General features: G+C 42.7%; 1 protein-coding gene across 1 annotated transcript in view; it reads right to left on the bottom strand.

Moving 5' to 3' along the window:
* Window positions 1-5,978: 5,978 nt before the first annotated feature.
* Stmn2 (stathmin 2) overlaps window positions 5,979-23,987 on the bottom strand; it is a 59,059-nt gene continuing 41,050 nt past the window's right edge. The window contains exons 4-5 of the mRNA XM_004656888.2: window positions 17,054-17,245; window positions 5,979-7,319 (exon numbers count right to left, since the gene is read on the bottom strand). Of these exons, the coding sequence (XP_004656945.1) occupies window positions 7,260-7,319; window positions 17,054-17,245 (252 nt within the window). The 3' untranslated portion in view covers window positions 5,979-7,259. The remainder of the gene's footprint in view (window positions 7,320-17,053; window positions 17,246-23,987) is intronic.

Raw genomic sequence — 23,987 nt, 5'->3', positions numbered from 1 at the left:
TCTGCTTGGCTGTGTTTCCTAGGTGCTTCACCATCCCGTGTTGGTTTTTCTTGACCTCCTTACCTATTTTTTTTTTTTTTTTGAGGTGGGGTTTTGCTCTAGCCCAGGCTGGCCTGGCGTTCACAGTGTTCCTCTTACCTCTGCATCCTGTGGTTAAAGGAGTGCACCACCACACCTGGGCCTCCTTACCTGTTCTCCGAATTTTCTTCATTTATTCCTATGTAATTCCTCTGTTTCCTGCTGAGATCTGTGCCAATACAGTTTTCATTTAAAACTTGATGACCCCCTGGAGACTCAAGTTTGGTGGGCAGTAAGAATGCTGAGGAAAATGATTCTAAGGGTCATATTCCTCAATGCCTATAGCTGTAACCAGGGGGATTAAAGGAGTAGGAATGCAAAGGATGGAACAGGGAGCCATGGAAAATAATGGACTGGGAAGCACAATTCTTGAAGCAGAATAGAGCAGAACCAAGGGTCGTCCCTACCTCAGGGGAGAGATTCCTCATGAAGTCTGGGCAGTGGGAGACCAGACTGAATGCTGAGCATCTGCCATTCTGCCCTTTGGAATGAGCAAGTTTCATTTCACCACTGCATGGAGCATGTGGGTGAAGATGTCTTGTCTTTTATATTTATTTGTCTCTGGTTAAGAGGACTTTGTTAGTAACTTCTCTCCTTACTGTGACAAAATCTCTGACAAAGGCACTTTAAGGATGGAAGGTTTGTTTCAGTTCATGGTTTCAGGGGGCAGGAGTGTGAAGTGGTTGGTCACATTACATCCTCAGCTAAGACATAGACACAAATGCCAGTGCTCACTTGGTTTTCTCCCTATTCCCTTTTTGGTGTTGTAATTTTTCCATTTGTCTATTTTCATGCACATGTATGTATGTCTGCGCCTGAACATGTTTATGTGTGTGTGTACGTGTGTCTGGAGGGTCTGTTGCTGTTGCAAACAAATGCCTGTCAGGCTTTAGGTGGGTGGCTGGGGAATTGAACCTGGGCTGGTAGGCTTTGCAAGCAAGTGTGTAAGTGCTGAGCCTTTCCCCAGTCCCCTTTCCCCCTTTTTATTCTGTGTGAAACCCCAGACTATGGAAGGGTGTTACTTTACATTCAGGGTGGGTCTTTCCTCTTTCGTTAAACCTCTTGGGACACTTTCTCACAGACCCACATGGAGTTCTGGTTTTAAATCTAGTCAGGTCAACAATGATAATTAACAATCAGGGGGACCCACATAGAGATGAGAGATGTTAGGAGGAATAAGCAAGGTGGGCAGAGGAGGAGAAGGGAGGCTGTGCAACACTAACAGATCCTGACACTGAGCTTGCTTGATGAATGGCCAAATGGGATTTTGAGTTTCTTTTTTTTTTTTTTTTTTTTATCTTGAAGACAGTGTTAGTATATTTTGCACCCTGGGAGAAGAGTGAGATGGACATCTGGTGACCAGCAGGGTGGTAGTCATTGGAGAAGCTCACTGAATATTACTGGCTTTCATCCTGAGATTATGACGAGATCGGACCTTTCCAACCTACTCAGAATTAAGTGAGATCCTACCACTTGCTTTGGCCAGGGAAGCATGACGTGTGCTGCCCCTGGGTGAAAGCCTTACGATGTCACGCTTGCATGCCCCCTCCTCCACAACTGCCAGCGATGCCAGCTCCATTGGCCTTTGGCTCCAGAGTGAGATATGATGCAGACACAAGTCCATAGAGTCATGTCAGATATGTAGTAGGAACAGTAAGTAAAACCTTGTGGTTTTTAGTTGACTGGGATTTAAAGAACGTTTTTTTTTTACTTACATGTGTGTGCTATGCATGTGGATATGTTCGTATGTGTTGCTCATGTGTGCATGTGCAGGCCCGAAGGTAACCTCAGGGATTACCTTTAGGAACATCATCCATGTCTTTTTGAGACAGGGTCGCCCATTGGCTTGGTGCTCACCAGTTAGGCTAGATTGACTGACCAGCAAGCTCCAGAAAGCCTCCTCTTTCCCAATTCCTAGCACTGGGATAACAGGCACATACTACTCGCCATGCCTGGCATTTTTACATGGGAATTGGAGATCAAATTCAGGTCCTCATGCTTGCAGGAAAGCCCTTTAGTCACTGAGCTATCTCCCCAGCCTTTGATGAACATGTTTTAGAATCGCTGCCTGCCCTGCCCCCTAATAAGTTGTAGTGAGCATAATTTCCTGAGCACAGCATGACCATGGGAGCCTGAAAAGCCACATGCTGGGCATGTCAGAGTGGATAGTTGGCACTGTAAGGGTACTGGTATTCCTGAGGACAGAGTACCCTTCAGTGTCATCTGGCTATATGAAGGGAAGGAAGGGCAGTAAAATGGCAGAAAGGCTGGAGAGGTGTGCAAACTGAGCAAAGAAATGTTAGGAGGATGCTGCATGTGTCTCAAGGACCCAGTACAGGCAATTGTCATGGAATTAGACAGAAATGGTGAACAATGTGGAGGGTCACATCGGTGCTTCTTGAGGATTGGTTGCAGATGGCCATGGAGAGCAATGAGGAATCCAAGGTATTTCTGAGGTAACCAGGGGACTTTTGATTTGGGCTCTGGGCTTGCCACTGCAGTTTTCAGCAAATGGCCTAATTAGAGTTAAACCAAGGATGCTGTGTCTCTCTTTTCTCATCCTCTCTCTTACCCCTCCTTGGACAGGGTGGATAGTATGGATTGTCTGTTGGTGCATTGTATGTGTGTGTTCATATGTGGTGCATGTGTGTATGGGTGCATATCTGTTGATCAGAGGCCTTTGTTAAGTGTCTTTGTTGCTCTCTACCTTATTTACTGAGGCCAGGTCTCTCCCTGAAGCCAGTGCTCACCAGCTAGTCTGTTTAGCCAGCTAGCTTGCCCAGGAGAGTCCCTGTCTCTGCCCCCAAGTACTGGGATGACTCTCGGCATTTACATGCATGCTGCACATCCGAACTCAGGTTCTCACATCTGCACAGCAAGTGCTTTCTGCACGGAGCCATCTCCCCTGCTGATGCATTTTTACTTTGTTTTCTCCTCTGACACGTGCGATGCCTGCTGAAGAGCCCAAAGGTGGACTCTTTCTTTTAAATTTAAGTACTTCTTATTTTTATTTGTTTACAAGCAGAAAGAGACAGAGAGATGGAGAGAGGGGCGGGTGATGGGTGCACACCAGGGCCTCTAGCTGCAGCGAACAAGCACCCGATGCATGCGTCACCTTGTGCATCTGGCTCTAGGTGGGTACTAGAGAATTGAATTGGGGTTGTCATGCTTTGCAGGCAAGCATTGACCATCTCTCCAGCCCTGAAGGTGTATTCTTATGTTTGGGTTTGGGTTTCCAAAGATTCATGTGTGAAGGCTTGGTCCTCAACCCAAACCTCAAGAAGTGGAGCCTAGTGGGAGGTCTTTGGGTCAGGGAGGCAGGCCCATGAAGGTAACCGTGAATCCCTGCTTGCTGTTCCCCCCTCTGCCACCAGGCGGGCAGGTCTGCTCTGCTTTGTGCTGCACTGTGTGCTGATCATGAATGGGAACCTCCAAAACTATCATCTAAAACAAACCTTTGTTCTGTATAACCTGATTGTCCCATGTATTTGCTGTAGTGCTGGTGAAGGACTGACATAGAAGGGCTATCAGCAGACAGTAACTTGTTTTTTTTTTTTTTCTTTGGTTTTTCAAGATATGGTCTCACTCTGGCCGAGCCTGACCTGGAATTCACTATGGAGTCTCAGGGTGGCCTCAAACTCATGGCGATCCTCCTATCTCTGCCTCCCGAGTGCTGGGATTAAAGGCATGTGCCACCACTCCCGGCTTTTCTTGTTTGTTTTTTGAGGTAGGGTCACACTCTAGGCCAGACTGATCTTGAATTCACTATGTAGTCTTAGGGTGGCCTCAAATTCACAGTGATCTTCCTACCTCTGCCTCCCACATACTGGGACTAAAGGTGTATGCCACCGTGCCCAGCCGAGACCAGCAGTTTTTGATATATTGTTCCATATATTTTTGAGTATGGAAGAGATAGAAAAAAAGGGTGACTCATCAAATCAATGGGATTTTGTGAATTTTCACAGAACATTTCAATGACATTTACACAATTCAAACATAACACCGAATAAATCAAGACTGTGTGAAAAATATCTATAAGTAGATCCAGGCATTGGGTAATTCAGTAAATTCTATCACGCCTGCAAAGAGCTCTTTGTCTTCTTGTGAGGGGATCATGTTCCAGTGTTGAAATAGCCACTGCAACAATGCACTGGGTGAGATGTCAGGCCTCATCTGCTAGCCCGCTCCACAGGAGCATCATTCCTTCCACTGTTACTCTCCTGCAAGGCACAGTTCTTTGTTTCTTCTTGGATTTCTTTGCATCCTACCTTTTGAATACGATTGTATGAGTTTCTTTTCATTCCCTGCCCCCACGGAGCAGCCACTGGGGCTCCACACACCCGGAGCAGCTGGGTTATAGTGGAGTTTCTCGTGCGATAGGGCAGACAAGCTGTATTAGCATCACATGGGGGATGTGGTAGTCAGGTTTGTTTATGACTTCAAGGCAAGGACCTCAGGAGTTAGAAACTCTGGAGGTGGGGGTCAGAAATCTGTTTTTATTTTATTTTGTGGTGCTGGGAATCAAACCCAGAGCCTGGCATATGCTATGCAAGAGAACTGTCTGCTATCAATAAACTCCTCCCTATCATTAAACTCTAAGGCAGAAGAAAATTTGAGGGCTACTGGTTTAGAGTATCTTCACAGACAGAACCTACCCTGCCCAGAGATGAGATCTGGGAGGGGTCTGTGAGTGAATGACGGGCAGGAGGGACTGGGGGGGACCCAGGGGCGCCTGAGGCAGAGCACTTCTTTAGCCTTAAGCAGCCGGATTGGCCAGCAATTCCAGTTTAGTGACTCACAGTGGTGTGAGAGAATGCCCACTCTTTGTAATGTTTCAGGAAGCTGCAAGAAAATGATCAATTTCCTGTCTATATGTTTCATGGACTCATATACTATTTGCTATTTTGAGGCCAAATTATGCTGTGGGCTTGTGGTATTTCACATTCATGTTCCCTAGGCTCACTGAAAATCATTGAGTTCATAGGTTCCTACAAATTTATAGAAAATCAGTGTGAAAACAGCTTATTTCATCCTAATCAAAAGCCCAGATGTTTGAACACACATGTATTATTGATTGCAGTGTTATACCACAATATAAAAGGACACACAAGATAGAGACCAGGGGAGCTGGGCGTGGTGGCGTACGCCTTTAATCCCAGCACTCGGGAGGTAGAGGTAGGAGGATCGCCATGAGTTCGAGGCCACCCTGAGACTCCATAGTGAGTTCCAGGTCAGCCTGGGCTAATGTGAGACCCTATGTCGGAAAACAAAAACAAACAAACAACAACAAAAAAGATAGAGACCAGGTGACCTCAACCTTAAACTTGGCTAGTTTGTATTCCTGTGGATGAGAGCCCAACCTGCTTATTCATAAATCTGTACAGTTTTAATTATTTATGACTTTCTGCTCAAAGTAGGTGCTGTTCCTTGAGTCCTGCAACATCCATCTGGGTTGCTGGCAGGACCCTACTGTGTCCATGTGCACAGCGTGCTCGTTGGCAGGATGGTATTCAGCAGTGCGGAAAAGAAGTCACATTTTAACAGCCGGTCCAGGCTGGGGGTGTCCTGTGGGCCACATGAGGGAACCTGGGGTGGATCCAGGAATCTTGCAGTGACTTGAGAGGGGCTGGCTTCTTCAGCATGGCCAGCTTGCTTCGCCTTCAGTGGCGGCTGTTGCTAAGGGGAACCTGCTGAAGACCTGCCCCACTGTGCTGGCCCGAGAGGGGGAGGGAGAAGCAGCCTGCTGCTCCACAAAGGAAGTAGACCAGCAGGCTGCTGGCTTCCTCCAAACTAATTATCACTCCCTTGCTGACAAAGCTGGCCAACCCAAGAGCTGCCCTCTTACAATCTGAACACTAGGGCTAGAAGATGCAGGGGCAAGAGACCAGACCAAACTTTTATTAGTTCACAGAACTCCAAATCTTTATTCATCACAGCTTGCTCACAATGACATACAGGAAAATAGCACTAATGAGGAGTAAATATGCAGGCAGCGACCTTCAGGAGTTGGGAGTTGGGAATTGGGGGAGAAACGACTTCAAAACTGCAATAGGTACTTATGCTGGGTATCTGGTGATTCTTGTAGTTGGCACAAACGCCCTGCCTAGCCTCCCTTAACCGCGTCAGCTTCACAGATGGAGTGATTTTTTTTTTTTCATAGGCAGGATTGACTCACACTGGGGAAGAAAGACCAGCTAGAGTCAAAGTCCGCAGTGTTTTGATTGTGTTTGTGTGTGTTTTAATGCAACAACCAGCTCACAGTTTCCAAGTGGAAAAGTATTCAGTAGCATCAAGTACTTGTACTATAGGTAAAAGCTTAAAATGAACATCACCACCCATGGCATCCACAAATAAGCCACCTGACACATTAATTAATTCATTCCATCAAGAACTGATACGAGAGAAGTAAGCCCACTTTACGAAGAGTGATTTCATGGCTGCTTGAACCTTCCGGGTGTGGATTTGTGTTCAACACTTTAAAACGTTTAGTGTTTTGCTTCTTTCCTGACTGAACTCAGATCTGTCTTCCCATCTACCCCTTTCTAAAGCCGAAGCACATTTGTAGCACATAATCCAGGAGGAGCAGAAGTAAATACTATGACTGGTGGTTTTCCTAGCCTGGCTTTGTAGTTTCTAGGCAGTAAGTAGATTATGAGCAAATGTGGAGGTTCATATGGAGACACAGTACCTGTGATCTAGGTGTGATCTTAGTCAAGCTCAGAGATTACAAGGTCATCTAGGTCATTAGGCAATGGTGGGTTTCTAGCACCATGGACTGTCTACTGACCTCATTTTTCTGTTGGAATGAAAAGGGCAGGGACTGGAGTTCAACATGGGGAGCTTTAAAAAGAACAGACCTAGCAAATTCATTTGGGTGGAAAGACACAACATCAAAAGCCTGTTACAGGACATGTAAGATTATGAAATAACTTGCATAATGCAATACTTGTATTTTTTAACAAAAATGTAAGTATTTACAAAATAAGATCCAAGGTATTTTTAAACATCAAGCACAACATTCTGCAAAGAGACCGCATTGACTTTTATTTTATTTTTGATTCTGTTTTTTTATGAGTTCTTTTTAAACCATGTCATACATTTCCCATACTGATATCGCATGATCCATTATAATCTAGGCAGGGGGATTTACTATGGGCGGGGCGTGCCATACCGCCATTGCTTCAGCCAGACAGTTCCACCTGGAGCTCCTTGTTCCTGCGCACCTCTGCAGCATGCCGCTCCTAGAAAACAGCAAGGGGACGAGACAGTCACAGTCTGTGGCATCCACACAGAACCAGGGTGGCCCACCAACTGTTACCCTGGACATGTGTTTGAATGGAAATAACCCAGATAGTTGTCTACCTAGACATAAATTCCTAAAGGAGTTTTGTCCACATGAAAGGAAAACAAGCCTGGCGTGGTGGCGCACGCCTTTAATCCCAGCACTCAGGAGGTAGTGGTAGGAGGATCACCGTGAGTTCAAGGCCACCCTGAGACTACATAGTTAATTCCAGGTCAGCCTGGGCCAGAGGGAAACCTTACCTCGAAAAACAAAACAAAACAAAACAAAACAAAACAAAACAAAACAAAACAAACAAACAAACAAAAAAACAAAACAAAAAAACAAAAGAAAGGAAAACATGGGCCTGAAGAAATATCAGAATAAAGAAAATTACAAGGCATTGAGTACCTCCTCTCCTACCCCAGTGCTGATGGTGGAGCCCATGGCCTTGAGACATACCCTAATCTTGGACTTACAGTATCTTTAGAGGAATTTGCAGAGGGTGGACACTTTGGGAAGACTAAGTACAGGAAGTACACTTTGGCATGGCTTCCTAAAAGCTTGACTTGTTTGGCATGGACTTTCTCAACTTGAATCCAGTGGTTTTTCCAGTCTTGGCCTGTACTCTCCTACCTACACTGAACAACTCAGTTTAACAGAATAACCTTTTATCTACATGTGTGGTGTGTGTGTTCATTCGTATGTTGGCACATACGTGTGTAAGTGCATGTGCAAATGTGCTTGTGTGGGTGGAGCCTGGGGACAACCTCAGGTGTTACCCTCAGGAACTCCATCTGCTGCTGCTTCTTTTTCTGGGGGTGGGATTGAGTTAGGGTCTCACTCTAGCACAAGGTGACCTGGAATTCATGATATAGTCTCAGGGTGGCCTCAAACTCTTGGCGACCCTCCTATCTCTGCCTCCCAAGTGCTACATCTGCTTCTTTTTGAGACAAGGTCTCGCATAGGCCTTGAGCTCACCAATTTGGCTGGACTGGTTGGCTGGAGAGCCCCAGGTTTTCCTGTCTCCGCTTCTTCAGTGCTGGGATTGCAGGAGTGTGCTGCCTCACCAGGCACTTTACAGGAGTACAAGGACAGTGCTTGCCAGGCAAGTGCTTGACCCACTGAGCTGTCTGTCACTCATCTCCAGAATAGTCGTGTCATGTGACTTTCAGTCCTTGAGATTCCTGGTCTTCCTATACCACTTGTCAAGACTATGAACTTACACTCTAAGCAGCTCTGCCATTCTGCACAAAGATCTTCATTAAACCACATGATAGCAGAATCTCACTTTCTTCCGGGCACCTGCTTAAGTAAAAATTTTCTCCTTTAAGGGGCAGCCATGTTGCTGCAGCTGAGATTTCCTGCTCTTGCTTCCTGTGCTATATTTGACCATAAGCTCATTGAGGGCCTCAACAATATTGTTTCCTTTCTGCTCTACCTGCAAGCCTGACTAAGAGCTTTGCACATAGCACGTGATTTGTGGATGTTTATGGATATGAAGAACCAAGACACTTGGGCTGGGAAGTAAACTTTATAGGGGGTCTGATGACAAAAAAGCTGAGTCTATTTTTTTTTTAGTATATGATTCTACATTGGATGGTTATAAACGTATTGTTTTGCACAGGTGTGCTAAATGGTTATTAAATTAAAATTTTAAATGCAGATTATTAGTAATATTATTATTATTGTTATTTTGGTTTTTTTTTTTTCAAGGTAGGGTCTTGCTCTAGCCCAGACTGACCTGGAATTCAATATGTAACCTCAGGGTGGCCTCAAATTCATGGAAATCTTCCTACCACAGCCTCCCAAGTGTTGGGTTTAAAGGCATGTGCTGCCATACCTTGCCTTTTAATAGATTTTTACTTATTTATTTGCAAGCATAGCAAAAGAAGAGAGAGGGAGACAGAGAGAATGGGCATGCAGGGCATACTGCCACTCCAAATGAAGTCCAGACACATGTGCCACCTTGTGCACCTAGCTTACGTGGGTACCAGGGAATTGAACCTGTGTTCTTCGGCTTCATAGGCAAGTGCCTGAACTGCTAAGCCATCTCTGTAGCCCCAGTAATATTACTTTTTATTTAGAACATCATTTATCATGCAGAATAGGTGGAAGCAGTGACCTTGGCCAGCTATAAAGTAACGTCATCATTAAATTTAGTTAACTTCAGGTTGTCTGTGTTTACGGGTTCTTTATAAAACTGCACTTTTATTAGGCACTTAGCGTGTACCAGGCCTAAATCAATGCGATTTTTCCTATGGTATTTTCTTCAGTCATCATTGTTGGAGATTCTCCTATGATCTTCGTTTTATAGATAAAGAAACCATGGCGCAAAACAGACTAAGATACTTTTCCAAGTCTCATAAGTACAAGTGGTAAGTCGAGATTCAAATGTGGGGTGCTGGTGCCGTAGCTGTCCTGTACTGTCTTAGCCATGGCTAGGCAGCTCAGGGCTCCTGAGCGTAGATAGTTGCATAGGAATACAAAAAATGTGTCATTTCAAGTGTAGGTTGTAGATGAAAAAAATAGTATGGAGTCTTATACTTCCTCCAAAGATGCAGAATTGGAGGAAGCAGGAAGTTAGCTTTAGAGGCAGAGTTCAAAGTGATTTTCTTTAATTGGTTGAAATGAGCCTTTTGTATATGTCCAGAACCATAAAGGGAAGGGAAATAAAGCACGTATAGAGAAATCAGGTTCTGTTTGGAAATGTGGGGAAGTTGCCACATGTGCAGCTGCTGTTTCTTGTCCTGTCATTATGAGGAAAGAGATGCAGTGTGCCTCTGCTTTTGTGTAGAAAGAGATTTCTTAGTGAGCTGAGCGCTGATGAAAACTGAGAAAAAGCTTAGAGCATCATGGCACTAGAAAACAACAAAGCCTGTTCCGTTGCAACAGGAAACACTGTAATTAGCGTGAATAGTCTACTTTGGAGTACACATCTCACACTCAAAATTAGTTGTGAAGCAGTGGGTTTGCCACAGGGAAGAACAGACTGAATCTGAGCTTGAGATAACATAAAAGAGGAAATTTAAATTCTTCTCAAGTTTCTAAGAAAATATTTTTAGTTAATATGTTATTTGAAAGCTTCACATTCAAACTATAAAATATATTTTACCTGGCTTTATATAAAAAGAGGGAGACCTGTTGAGACATGTCATTATCATCAAACTTCACAATTATCAGAAAACCTGGAGTTGAGAATTTCCTAAGGCAGCTGTGAGAGTCTAAGAAGCTAATTAAAGGCATCATGTTTTAGTCATATCCATTTCATTAGTGAGATCATAAAATTTTCCAAGTGCTATAAGAGGCCATGAACAGGACAGGTTCAAGAAAACAAGTGCACAAGGCATCCTGCACTTTAGTCCCCCTGCTTAGGAGGGAAGTATAGTAATATTTTAACATTGTGATTCCTATGAAATGAAAACATTTATGAAAGGTGGTTTTTGGGAAAATATCTGGTCCTCTGCAAAATGTAGTTTAGTAGAGATATTCTTTATTGGAAGAGAATAAATGTAAAGCCCTTCCTTCCTTTCCTTTTTTCTCTTTATTTTTTTGAAACCATTTTTCTTAATGCCCCTTTAATGTAAATAGGCATTAAATTTAACAAGGAGCTTGAACTAGATGTCCTCGGTGCCAATTATATCCAAGAAATTCTGCTGACTCAGTCTAACTAAATGCTACGTAATGTCAGCATCATTGCATTTCTTTTTACTAATAATTATGTACTTGCAAGATAAAAGAGGGGTCAAACACTACCTACACAAGACATCATAATAGGAAGAAAAGATGATAACATCAAAATAAAATAGAGACTGATTGAGAGGGGGAGGGGACATGATGGAGAGTGGAGTTGTGAAAGGGAAAGTGGGGGAAAAGAATTACCATGGTTTATTGTCTATAATTATGGAAGTTGTTAATTAAAAATAAAAATAATCAAAACAAAAAAAAAATGGGGTAGGAATGAGTTGGGAGAGCCTAGAAAGCATTCACTGTCATATATCATGATGACATTGGTCATGATCATGGACATCCATGAGTGTAACTTCTAAAGCTTCTGTCAAGACGATTGATATGTTTGATGGCTGATAAACAGCAGCAGCTTCATGTGCCACTGGTGCAAGAGGTGGCGTGACGATTATGTGGTAATTAACCTCTTTGTGATTGGATCTGAGGCCCACTCTGCAGGCCAGAATTCATACCTGGTACTGAAAAACCAGTGCCCGGGGAGGTCATAGGCCCTAGTGGGGAAGCTACTACTGTGGTTTTGCTAAATGGACATCTTGTGCCCATCAAATTGCCTTCCAAATATTTATATTTATGCCTATACCTCAGTGTTGCTCTCAGCTTTGGTCAGGGCCACTTCTTTTTGCAGTGGGTAGATTGAGATTCAAATCCAGAGGGCTAGCACTCTAGTGTACTCTCTGAACCTAAATCCTGAGGATAAGCGTCTTCTGAATGCTGAGCCCTAAATGCGGTATTTATGTAACCCACTTCCAAGCTCAGCAGACACTGTAGATGAGGGGCCAGAAAGAACGTAAGAGCTCCAGGAAGGAGAGAATGTTGTGGAACACAAGCCTTCTGGACATGTTGCCACTGCAATCATGAGCTCGTAGCAGATGTGATTGCCTGCACAAGACGTGTACAAGATTGGGCCTGTCAACATTCTGACATGGGTGGAGGAGGGGACCACTAGGCTCTACACTTCCCTGAGTAGCTACTGGCAGTTAATGGTTGTGGGCATTGAGGGAAACATTGTCTTCAGTGGTACAGCCACTGGTAAGTTGCCTAGGTTCCTGTAAACAACTCCTCACCCAAGCTCCTACAAGCAATCCTAATCAGATTTACTGGGACACACACACACATGACATGAAAGTAGAAAGAAGACTAGCTGGGATGAGGAAGGGGCTTCAGCAGGAGTGGTAAGGGGACAAGAAAGGGTAATGAGTAGTGAAAATTATCAAAATAGGTCAGATACATATATGAAATTGCCATATATATCATATACATATATGAAATTATATATATGTATATCATATACATATATGAAATTATATATGTGTGTGTGTGTGTGTGTGTGTGTGTGTGTGTGTGTGTGTGTGTGTATTTAGCTTAGTATGAAAGTTTGGTGTCAAATACTTGCATTCAAACCTAGGTTCTGAAGTCAACTAAGCTTTGTGACCTTGGTCATATGGCTTTGACCTCTCTAAGGAGCATGGTGAATTTCCTGTTAGCATTGTTACCTGATCAAATGTGATTAGTACATGCAATAGTGTTGTGTCTATAAAGATTAATCAATAAAGACTAGTTTTTAAAAAAGTTGCACGTGTGTGGATGTGTGTTTGTGCCTGCCATGGCATACATGTACAGGTCTGAGGTCAACCTCAGGGTGTTTGTCCTTTCCCTACACCATGTTTGAGGCGGGGCTTTCCTTGTGATTTTGTTTCTCCTGGCTTGATTTGTGTGCACCAGTCTAGCGAGTCCACAAGCTTCCAAATGGTCCTGGTGTGTTGGGATCAAAGATGCATGTACCACTTTGCATCTGGCTTTATGTGAGTGCTATAGGGCTGAACGCAGGCTGGCTTGCAAGCAAGCACTTTTAACCATCTGCTGGCCAGAAGATTAGTTTTAACCCCTTTGTTTTTCTTTCAATTATCAGACATGTTGAATGGTAAGTGGTTACACTAATGACACTTGTGAATCCAAATGACAAAATGTAAGCCAGAGAAGACAGGTTTCAATTCCTGTGACTTGATAGTGGTTGAGGCCATATCTAAGGATGCATATGTTAACAACATCTCCCCAAAGGAAAAAAATCGCAGCTTCTTATCTCCTTAAGACAAAGGTTTATCATATTAAGCTACATCATATTATGTGATGCATCTGCCACCAAAGCATGGCTGTGATGCTTTTGCATAACATTTGTTACATTATTAGATGTGAAGTTATTAATTACACAGAAATTGTCTTTTATATCTTAAGTTTTACACTTCGTAGATGGAAAGGATAGAGTAATTGACTGGGTTGCCAATGGTAGTTATTTCTCTTACACCTTGAACCCTCCTGGCAGCTCCTTTGGAGTTTGTGTTGATGTTAACGAGGTGGTCTGGTAGGTGGAGCAGGTGGTGACTTTTCTGTAGGATGCTGTGCGTTCATTTGAGGAGGAAGGGGCATGTTAGGGGAGGTAGAAAGTATCTCTTTCATCATTCCTGCCTGACAAGAACAGGTGTCTCCCCTCATGTGCAAGCCTTAATGTGGATTTATTTCTCCTGACATGCTTCAGTGCCTTTGTTTTCTGTTTACGCTGGACGGGACTGCTGGTTGTCTTGTTCCTAATCGTTGGCTGTTATTTATTGCTAGATGTTAAGGGGACAAGACATGATTGGTAAATATCTCCCCACCCCATACTTCTTTATTTTTTATTTATTTAAAAATAGTTTACTTATTTATTTACTTGACAGGGGGAGGGAGAGAGAGAGAAGGATGGGCATGCCAGGGCCTCCAGTCACTGCAAACGAACTCTAGACACATGTGCCACCTTGAGCATCTGGCTAACGTGGGTCCTGGGGGAATCGAACCAAGTTCCTTTGGCTTTGCAGGCAAATGCCTTAACCGCTAAGCCATCCCTCCAGCCCATAAATTATTATTTTATTTTAAAAAATATTTTATTTATTTTAAGGAGAGAGCGAGAAAGAGTCAACCCCCTACTTTTTTGAGACAGGGTCTTACTCATGCTGTCCAGTCTGGCTTTAAACACATGAATATCCTGCCTCAGCCTCCAAAGTGATGGGATTTTTAGTGGGGGGTTATGGGCCTGGCTAGAAAACATATTTTTTTGGCATGTATATGTATATGTATGTGTGTAGTATGCATGCATATGTGCATGCGAATTCACATATGTGTGGGCACCTTTGTGTGAGTACATGCATGTGGTAAATGTATTTTGATATTACTTCCTCTTCCAGGTTTGTAAGCATATGGCAGAGACCCCATATACAATAAATAATCAACTTATTAATGTCTCATTTCTGAAGTAATCACCTTTTGAATTGTTAGATTTTAGAAGTGCTTATGATGTATTGGTAGTTTCATGCATTTTCAGGATTACTACTATTATTGATTCTTTTTAAATTTCTAATCTCATAGGAGTAATTTCACTTAGATAGAAAGGCTAGATATTTACCATAACAAAGAGCCTTATATTGTCCTGTTTAAAAAAAGTCATTTTCCTATACAAAAATAGGCCCAATATATAAATAATAATTTTATGCCAAATCTACCATCTATTTAATATATATCAAGTGGGACGAAAGTTAGTGCTTTCTATGAAGTAGTCTCATTTCTTTGAGGAAATAAAAGATCTTGGCTGTCAGTGGCCAGAGATCTTATAAGATTTGTAAAGCATCCCTTTGGAATCCTATGGATTCCCTATGGAATGCTAAAAAACAGTGGCCCACAGTGATCTGTGCTGTCTCATTGGACATGGGGAGGATAGAACACTGTTGGTACAGATTTAAATCAGGACAGGCTACAGACCTAGTTCTCAAACCTGGCTGTATATATTTATGTTGGAATCACATAGAAAATGTTTTAAAAGACTATCACCATGGTCTTATAGCTTGATGTTAAGAATTAAAAATTTTTTTTTCTTTTTTTTTTACTATTTATGATATTTTTTTACTATTTATGATATTGGTGTTCCTATATAATGTTAGTGTAAACCTGACTTAAAGTATTTTTAATTAATATACATATTTAATATAACTATTAAATTGGAAAAGTGTATTTGACCAATATCATAAATAGTAAAAAAAAAAAAAGAAGAAAAAAAAATAAAAAAAAAAATAAAAAAAGAATTAAAAATTTTCCACAGGTTGGTTTTACTAAGAAAAATTTCATGTAGAAATGCATATATGTGTGCATGCATGTAAGAGGGACTAAGTCTAATGATGAGAAAAAGGGAAAGGAATGGGTAAAGATTACAACCCAGAGTAAACTAATCACCTATTAAAAGCTAGCACATCTGGAAGTACTAGTGAAATATGCCAGTTTTATGAACTATTTTACAGTTGCCACCAGGAGGGATGTGCTCTAGGTTTTAAACACAGTGACTTGAATGCCAATGATATAAATTTGCTGGAATATTAAAGGGGAATGTGAGCATAGTGGGGTAGATCAGTACTTTTCATCCTAGCAACTCCACTTGACTTTTAGGCGCTGAGGGCAGGACATGAAGGTTGAGGGGTTATTCCACACAGGACACTGGGGGCTCTCTGCTGTCCATGGTACCAATGGACAAGCGGCGGCGAGCAGTGCAAGCAGGGGAGGGAATGATAACAAGCAAAACTTGGCTGGACTGTATCTCAGCAAATCATTTGTTTTGGAGCCACCACATGGCATCTGTGGAGAGTCAAATTCCATTGCCTACTCCAGATATTTACCCGACGCACTGGGTGACACAGGAAGATGGAGTTCAGAGAGCACAAACATCAGCTCATAAGTAAACAAAAAAAATCTAATCCCAAGTTTCACTTTGGGTTACCACACCCAGTAGTGACTCTGGCCTCTGCCCAAGTCCTCAGGATCTGTTCACAATCCCCCGAGAGCAGCAGTGTCTTACTTCTGGGTTGGAGCCTGAACCCTTTCCATGGCTGAGCCCTTAAAACCCGCAGCTGAGCCCTTAAAACCCGCACGAGCACAAATGGCAATGAAAACCTCCCTGACCCTTCCGCTGACCAAAGGTCTCTAGCTGGGCCTTCGTGCGTGCCTGGAATCTGAGCACCAGGGAGTCTGAGGCCGAAGGGTTGTGAGGTTGAGTGTAGACTCCCAAGCCTCTGATGACAAGGACAGTCCTCTTTCTTTTCATATCTTCAGTGCCTGACAAAATAGCTGTGAATGCTCATGGAAAGGGTAACTGAGAGAAAAGGATGGATACATTTTTTCTAAAGTTCCTAGTTTCCAAACTCAGTCCAATTTCTGGAAATGGACAACGCTAAACTATGCACAGCTTCACTGTATATTTTCAAGCCAATATATTTTTTGACGGGTGGGGGTGGGGTGGGTGCATGGAGGTAGATGGCACAGAGGAAGAAAACTAATTATTCCCAGGAACTTCTGCACTGTTTCTCCAGACTGCTGGGAATGAGGGTGGTGAGGAGAAAGGCCTTGGACGCCAGAACCTGATGTCCTAAATGCCCACTTTGCTGTATAGCTCCATATGACATTGCTGAACCTTAGATTTCCTGACAGGTTTCCAGCATGGAGACAATGGGCTTACCAGTGTTCATGAATATCCTGGCCAAATACACTTTTCCAATTTAATAGTTATATTAAATATGTATATTAATTAAAAATACTTTAAGTCAGGTTTACACTAACATTATATAGGAACACCAATATCATAAATAGTAAGCAGGTCAAACAATATTTTTCCACTAGTTTGGTTATACAGAAGTCTTACACAATTGGAAAGTGTGTGTTAGCCTTCTTGAACCCACCCACCCCTGGAAAATTGGATAAATATTTCAGTGTTGATGTTGGATTTCTGTTTTCTTCCCCCTGCTTCCCCCTGCTGTGTCATTGCCTCGAGGTGCGACCCCCCCCAGGGTTCTGGCTGAGTCTTGCGCCTGAGCACACGAGGCTCCGCCCAGCTGGCTGGCCTGGGTATGCTCCCACCTGCTCACTTCTCGGTGTGATTACCTTTTCCTGCAGACGTTCAATAATAGCAGCTAGATTAGCCTCACGGTTTTCCTTAATTTGTTCCATTTTCAGGGTCAGCTTCTCCTCCGCCATCTTGCTGAAGTTGTTGTTCTCCTCCAAGGCCTTCTGAAGGACTTCTCGCTCATGCTCCCTCTTCTCTGCCAATTGTTTCAGCACCTGGGCCTCCTGAGACTGGGGAAGAACACACATGCATGTTTTAGTGATCCGGATGCCAACCTAGCAGAACACGGGGCCGTGGATTCTAGGGAGCGCTCTTCTTAGCCGAGTAAGCTCCTACCTTGGGCACCATTGTCCCTTATGGACTCATCTGCAGGGGTTTCTACAGCATGTGCTTAGCTGGGAAATGTGGCTGGATGAATTATCATCCATGAAGCATTTAGACAGACTATTTGAGAAGATGTAGCATTTAACCCTCATTGAAGAGCTGTTTTCAGTTCTTAATAACTTGCTATTAAGCATTTATGCAACAGGAAGTGCTGCAATAGTATTTGGATGGCAGTGTTCCACAGAAACACGAGGAAAATGGGGGCGGATTATATTTAGAGTCAGGTTTCCATTCTTCTCTACTTCTTTTCCCTGCCTTATTGTTTTCTGACCATTAGGTTGGCCCCTCTAGGAGCTTTTCAACTTTGATCTATCAAGTTCATTTTCTGTTTTCTTTTTCCATGACTATCCTTCCCAAGGATACCTAAACAAAAGGATACTTCTCTTTGGTTACCTGAAAACAGGGAAAACTTAAATGTGTCTTTGGTTACAGAAAGCAGAAGCCCTGTACTGGTCCTCACTTGAACATTTGGCGGAATCACTGAGACCCTGTGGTCACTCAGAGATGACGGAGGCCTCTGTCTCTTTCCCCTCACCTGACTGTATACTGACTCTCCTCCACCATCTAAAGGGTGTCTTAACCAAAGCTGAAACTTGAGATAGATTTTTTTTAAAAAAATTATGAGTGTAGTTCTCTGTATCTGTTATCATTGGGATTCTTGATAAAGACAAGATGCCCCATATTTACCTCAACATACTCTGATTCCTAGGTTCCTTGGCGAGGCCCAGAAATCTATACTTTTGTTAACAGCCGTAGTGATGGAACTGCTGGTAAATCAGTATACCTTTTGCAAAGCATATTGACACAGGCTTTGGTGTGTGTTTGAGTCTTATGCCTGTTGGTAACTCTTCACTGTTTGTTTTATCTTCCCCTCCACACCATGCAGCTAAGAGGAATCTTACCCAATCCTGACCTATTCAGGTTTATGACTGAAGTGTTACACTCTCACAGTTCCTGGCCAGTTCCTTAGGACGAGCTGATGCTCTGAGTTGGGTTTCACTGGAATAACTGTGCATGCAAATATCTAAACAGCAGCAGGTCAACCAAATTCTTAAAGGGCCCGTTGAATACTGGCTGCCACACCACCAAAAGTGCTCACAGGAAAACATTTTACTTAGTGAAAATGATTACGAGGGTATATTTGTTGGAGAGATATTTGCACATAAAGAACATGGGGCAGAAAATAGGAGAAGGATCTATTCAGATAAAATTCTACAGGGATTCTAAGATAAGATTAGTCTTAGTGGACACATCTAGAATAGGTTTGTGGCTCACTGAAGATAAGAGAATTCTGAGAATCAAACCAGCTTCTTGCTTTAACTCAATGGTTTCACTGACATTTTAAGTGTATTCCTCACATTTGATCTTTGCTTTAGCTTGCAAGAAAGCAAATATGAAGAACCAAGAGGAAATGATCACACATACTGAACTAAAAATCAAATGGAGATTTTTTTTTTTTTTTTTGGTGGTGAGGGAACATTTTCAGCTGTTTCATCCTGTGGCCTCTAGAGGGTGCTGTTGACAAGGCAGCGTGCATAGATGTGCTTATGCTGGGACTGATGAATTGCTGAGGGGAGAGGGAGACTGTTACAAGCAGGAAGCGCTGTGTGTGTTTTAAAGTTTCTTTCTCTGAGAAAACTCTCCATGAGCATACTAGTAGCTGCTTCTTAGGGTTACATGTTAGGATGACATATTATAGTTTTCCCCTCCCTCTCCCCTAGATTAGTTTTCCAGTGCTGCCCTGACAGGATGGCATTTTCATGGCTGTTTGATTCAAGGGAAAATGTTTAATTTTGAGTAGTACTGGACTAATGGTAGCCATTATTATTACTATTACTTTTTTTTGAGGTAAGGTTTCATTCTAGTCCAGGCTCTAATTCACTATGTAGTCTCAGGGTGGCCTCGAACTCACAGTGATCTTCCTACCTCTGCCTCCCGAGTGCTGGCATTAAAGGCATGCACTAACATGCCGGCTTTACTTTTTTTACTTTTTTTTTGAGACAAGGTGCTATGTAGCTGGGCTGGTCTTGAACTTGAGATGGTTCTGCCTTGGTCTTCCAGTGGGATTATAGGTATGTTATCAGTACACCTGATTATAGCCCTGTCTATTGAAAGTAAGATGTAAGACATGTGATTAGGTGGTGAAGGCATTGGGCCTACTGGTATAGCTCAATGTGTATGGAACATTCTGGTCATCTGACTTTATTTTTTTCCTGAGGATTTGTTCTACCTCCTTGGATTGTGGACAATAGGTGAATGACGAGACTGCATGGTGGAGGACAGTCCAAGTCTCTCCATAACTCGTCTTCATCCCTTTCATGCCCATGCCCACAGAATGGGGCTATCGTGATAGGGAACACCACGTGATGTGAACCCCACAAAGAAATAAGAGGAGACCTTTGCAGGGCTCATTTCTGAAAGTTTACTCTGGAGGAAGAAGGCTAGGTTATCATTAAACAAGAGTGGGATGTCTCCAAAAATTAGGGATTGTATGGGAACCTTAGGGATCCCTTAGGCACTGAATCCTGTGCAGGCAGCGCTGGAAAATAAAGCAAAGCAGAAGGAATGTTCTTCTGAACCACACGGGCCCCTCAGCCACCGCTTTAGAGACAGTGGCTGTTGAGATTTCTGCTCCGTGGTTAGCAGTTTCCTCCCTCTCGTCCCACAGATAGCTTGGGTTTCCAGGGCTGCCTGACAGGGCCCAGCTGCCTCCTCCCTGGCCATACTTACTTTGTGAAGCTTTTCCGCAGGAGCCCCTGAGGCACAGGGAAATGAGCTCTAACTTGGTGTTCACAGAACCTGACTTTGCATCTTGTTTTGTGGGGTACAGGGCCACCCCCCTGCTGGTAGTGATGGGTTCAGGGCAAGTGGCCATTTGCCTGATCTTACTCTGGGTCAGCTAACAGGAGTTACGGGGAATCCTCAGAGGATGCCACCGTAACTGCTGAACGTTTCATTTGCAGATGCTGAATTACCTTCTGCGCTTAGCTCCCTTGTGTTTTAACCTAATGTTTCTGTTTGCATTCTTAATGTCTTGGTAAAAGAGACAAAGTTGGAAGGAGGCAGCTGGCAAAGAAGATTGAGAAGGGAGAATTTTGGAGTAAAAGAGAAACACAGCACATTACCTTTTGAGTTTCTTGTTTACGTGGGACACACTTGGTCTGCATAGCAAAGATTCCCACAGTTCCCATCATGAGTCATGCAGGATCCCCGCTATACAGAGTGCCTCCTGCAATTAGCTCGCTTTGAAATGCCTCAGCTAATGGGATAGCACTTTGACAGCCTTTGGCTCTAAATGAGATTACCCAGCAGAGGGGTCCAGGGCAGGTTTTTAGTGCAATCAACGGGGTGAAACAGAAACAGAGGTGGGAACTGGCAAATCTACTAAAATGGGCTGTGCCACCCTCCAGCTGTTTATTTCTGAGGGGCTTTTTCTCACATATTGGAAGAGAATGTTTAGTCTCCATTGTTTTAAACATATTGTGGGATATAAATAGTCTGTTTCAAATATTTAAAGCTGTAATAAAAAAAATCTCATGAAAAAAAACTATGTGAAAATACAGTTTCCTATTTTGTTTCCTGCTTATAAGTGGTCAGAGTGGTATTTATTTATTTAAAGACAACGTCTTACTTTGGCCAGTCTGGCTCAAACTCACAGCAACCCTCTTTCTTCAGCCTCCCAAGTGCGCTGGGGTTACAGGCAAGAGCTGCCAGGCCCAGCAGAACTCAGGTTTTAAACACACTCTTCCATAGTGCTGGCAGCCTTGGGTGGTTTTTGCTCAGCAAATAAGGCCTCTGTAATCCTGCTGGTCCCGAAAATCATAATCACAGCTCCATTTTGGTCAGCCTCCTATCCAGATTTTCCTGTCTGTAATTTCTCTAGCTTTATTCCGAGACAGAAATGGATTGTCACCTGACTATGGTTTAATTTTGCACTGATGCCATTAAAGAAGAAAAATTGGTTTTGATGTCAGTATTTGTATCAGTGAACAAACAAGCAGCTGGACCAAAAACTGTATGAAGAGAACATCAAATGAGTGTGAAGCTGAAGAATGGCAATGTATGATCTATTCAGACAGAAGCCTGTTCCCTCATGTTCCGTGAATCGAGTGCTCACCACACTGACACTTCTGCTTTGCACTACGCTTGGGCAGAGAATGGAAAGGAAGGTGGGTTGTGTGGATTGATAGGGACAAGGGAGAGGTGGACCTGGTACAAGCTGGAACAAATGAGTTGTTCAAGGACAAAGAATCTGGCATCAGAGGGACACTGCTGGAGGTTGTGCTTGAAAACAGAGGATCAGTGGATACTGAAATGGAGCCTTAGGGCCAGTGAGTCATCAGCTGATACAAGAAGTCAAGGCAAATACAGAACTGAGACACATTCACTGTGACTTCCGGGGAGACCAGTGAACCTTCTTTTCCTTACGACTGGAGAAACGGAACACCTTTTCTTAGAATGAACCTTCTCACATGGAACTCTGAATGAATCATTGGAATAATAACAGAGACAAGAAGACAAAGTAATGAGACAGGGGACAAGAGTTATTGTACATTTAGGAACACTGTAGCATTTTGCAAAGAGGTTAATTACCTTTCTTATACTATGGAGTATAACAGTTTAATTACTGCACAAATGAAATGGAAGATAAATTTGAGTTAACGGGTACATAAAATTCCTTTTACTTTATGTACATGTAAGAGATTTAAGACTACAATTCAGATGGCACCAACTTCCCATTTATTTCTGAGGTACATACATTCCCAGCATTTCATTTTCCTGTCCCTGTTAGTTATATGAGGGATTTAATACCATCTATCCAGAGCCATTTATTAAATACCAAATCTCCTACTTCCAAAGTGTCTCTATACACATAGGTTAGATTCACTGTCTATAAGCGCTGTCCTTACTGTTAATATTGAAAAGAAAAAGGTTAACCCAGCTAAAGGCACAAACATCATTCTGTGTTGGCACAAGACAGTTGTGTATAGCTATATAAAATCAAGACTGCAATGTTCACTTTGTGTTGAAAAGCCAGAAGCATAAGAAATTTAAAATGATTAAACCTCCAAGGGCTTCATAATGAGTCCTTCCCTCTCTAAAGCCTATGTTGTAATTGGATATGGTTTCGCCCCAAAAAGACATGGGGGTGATTTTCTTTGCCAGAGGGAGGATTCTGTGACCTGTGAATCACACTGGCTTCCTGAGTGCCAAACAGTGACTATCCAATACTGGATTCTAATGCTAAATAAAAGCTACCCTTGCTTTTCCTGTATTTATCTCAACTGCCATTTACCAAGGAAGATGCCAGCACAAGGTTGGAGCAGAAGGTCCTTCCTGTGTCCTGGAAGTATGTGAGAATTAAAAGAAAACTTTCCATAAAGACAGACAGGGTACCCTGTGAGAGGGCTGCCTACTGTGGAAAATGCACCCTGTTCTGACCTCCTGGAGCTCACGAGTCATCTGGAGAATCCTCGGTTATATGAAGGAATGAATGAGAAGGGCTCATTCTAGAACTCTTAGGAAAATGGAAAGTGAAGTCTCCTAGGTTGGTGACTTTCACTTTTATTCTGCTTCCTTACAAACAAGCAACGAATATTCCTCACTGAGGTTCACACCATGTCAGATTCATTGTGCCAGTTATGTCCAACATGAGTGTAACCTGACTGCACTGGTTTGAGCAAGACACTTAGGTTTAATCTATTTCAGTGTGCAACATCATTAAGGCCATTAAAACCATCAAATTTTTATCACTTTTTCACCATTTAAATTTCTTTCTTTCTTTCTTTTTTTTTTTTTTTTTGAGGTAGGGTCTCACTCTAGTTCAGGCTAACCTGGAATTCACTATGTAATCTCAGGGTGGCCTTGAACTCATGGTGATTCTCCTACCTCTGCCTCCTGAGTGCTGGGATTAAAGGTGTGTGCCACCATGCCCAGCTAATATTTTAATTTTTTCGAGCTACTTTCAGTTTGGGACTGACCTACTTTAATATCTATTATCTGTCAAACTGTTCATACATCTATGAAATATGATAAAGAATATTTTATTATTATTGTATGGCAACAATGAAAAATATGCTTTAATCAAAACTATTTTCTTTTCTAAAATTATGAGTTTGCTAGATCATAATCTCTACAAGATCAGAATTGGTGACATTTTTATACAGCTACAGTCAAGCCTCTCTCAGAGTTGCTTATGCATCATTATAGATAGTGACTCCCTAGATTCTCACAAGAATTTCGAGATGAAGGTTTACAAGTCTCATTTTATAGATGGGTAAAGGAAGGCCTGGCCTTGGTGACCTGCCTGAGGGCATTCAGCTATGAATTGGTGGGAGAGAATTTGACCAGACATTCTTCTAATAACATGTTCTTAGCTAGCATGGTTTTGAAGATGTTTTTAATTTAATTGGTTTATTCTTATTTATTTGTTTGAGAGAGAGAAAGAGGCAGAGAGAGAGCAAGAGAGAGAGAGAGAGAGAGAGAAAGAGAGAGAGAGAGAGAGAGAGAGAGACAGAGGGAGAATGGGTGTATCAGGGCCTCCAGCCACTGCAAACGAACTCCAGATGCATGTGCCCCCTTGTGCAT

The sequence above is a fragment of the Jaculus jaculus genome, chromosome 2, assembly GCF_020740685.1.
Source record: "Jaculus jaculus isolate mJacJac1 chromosome 2, mJacJac1.mat.Y.cur, whole genome shotgun sequence".
NCBI lineage: Eukaryota > Metazoa > Chordata > Mammalia > Rodentia > Dipodidae > Jaculus > Jaculus jaculus.
The sequence above is the reverse complement of the archived record's forward strand: the minus strand, read 5'-3'. Positions and strand labels throughout refer to the sequence as shown.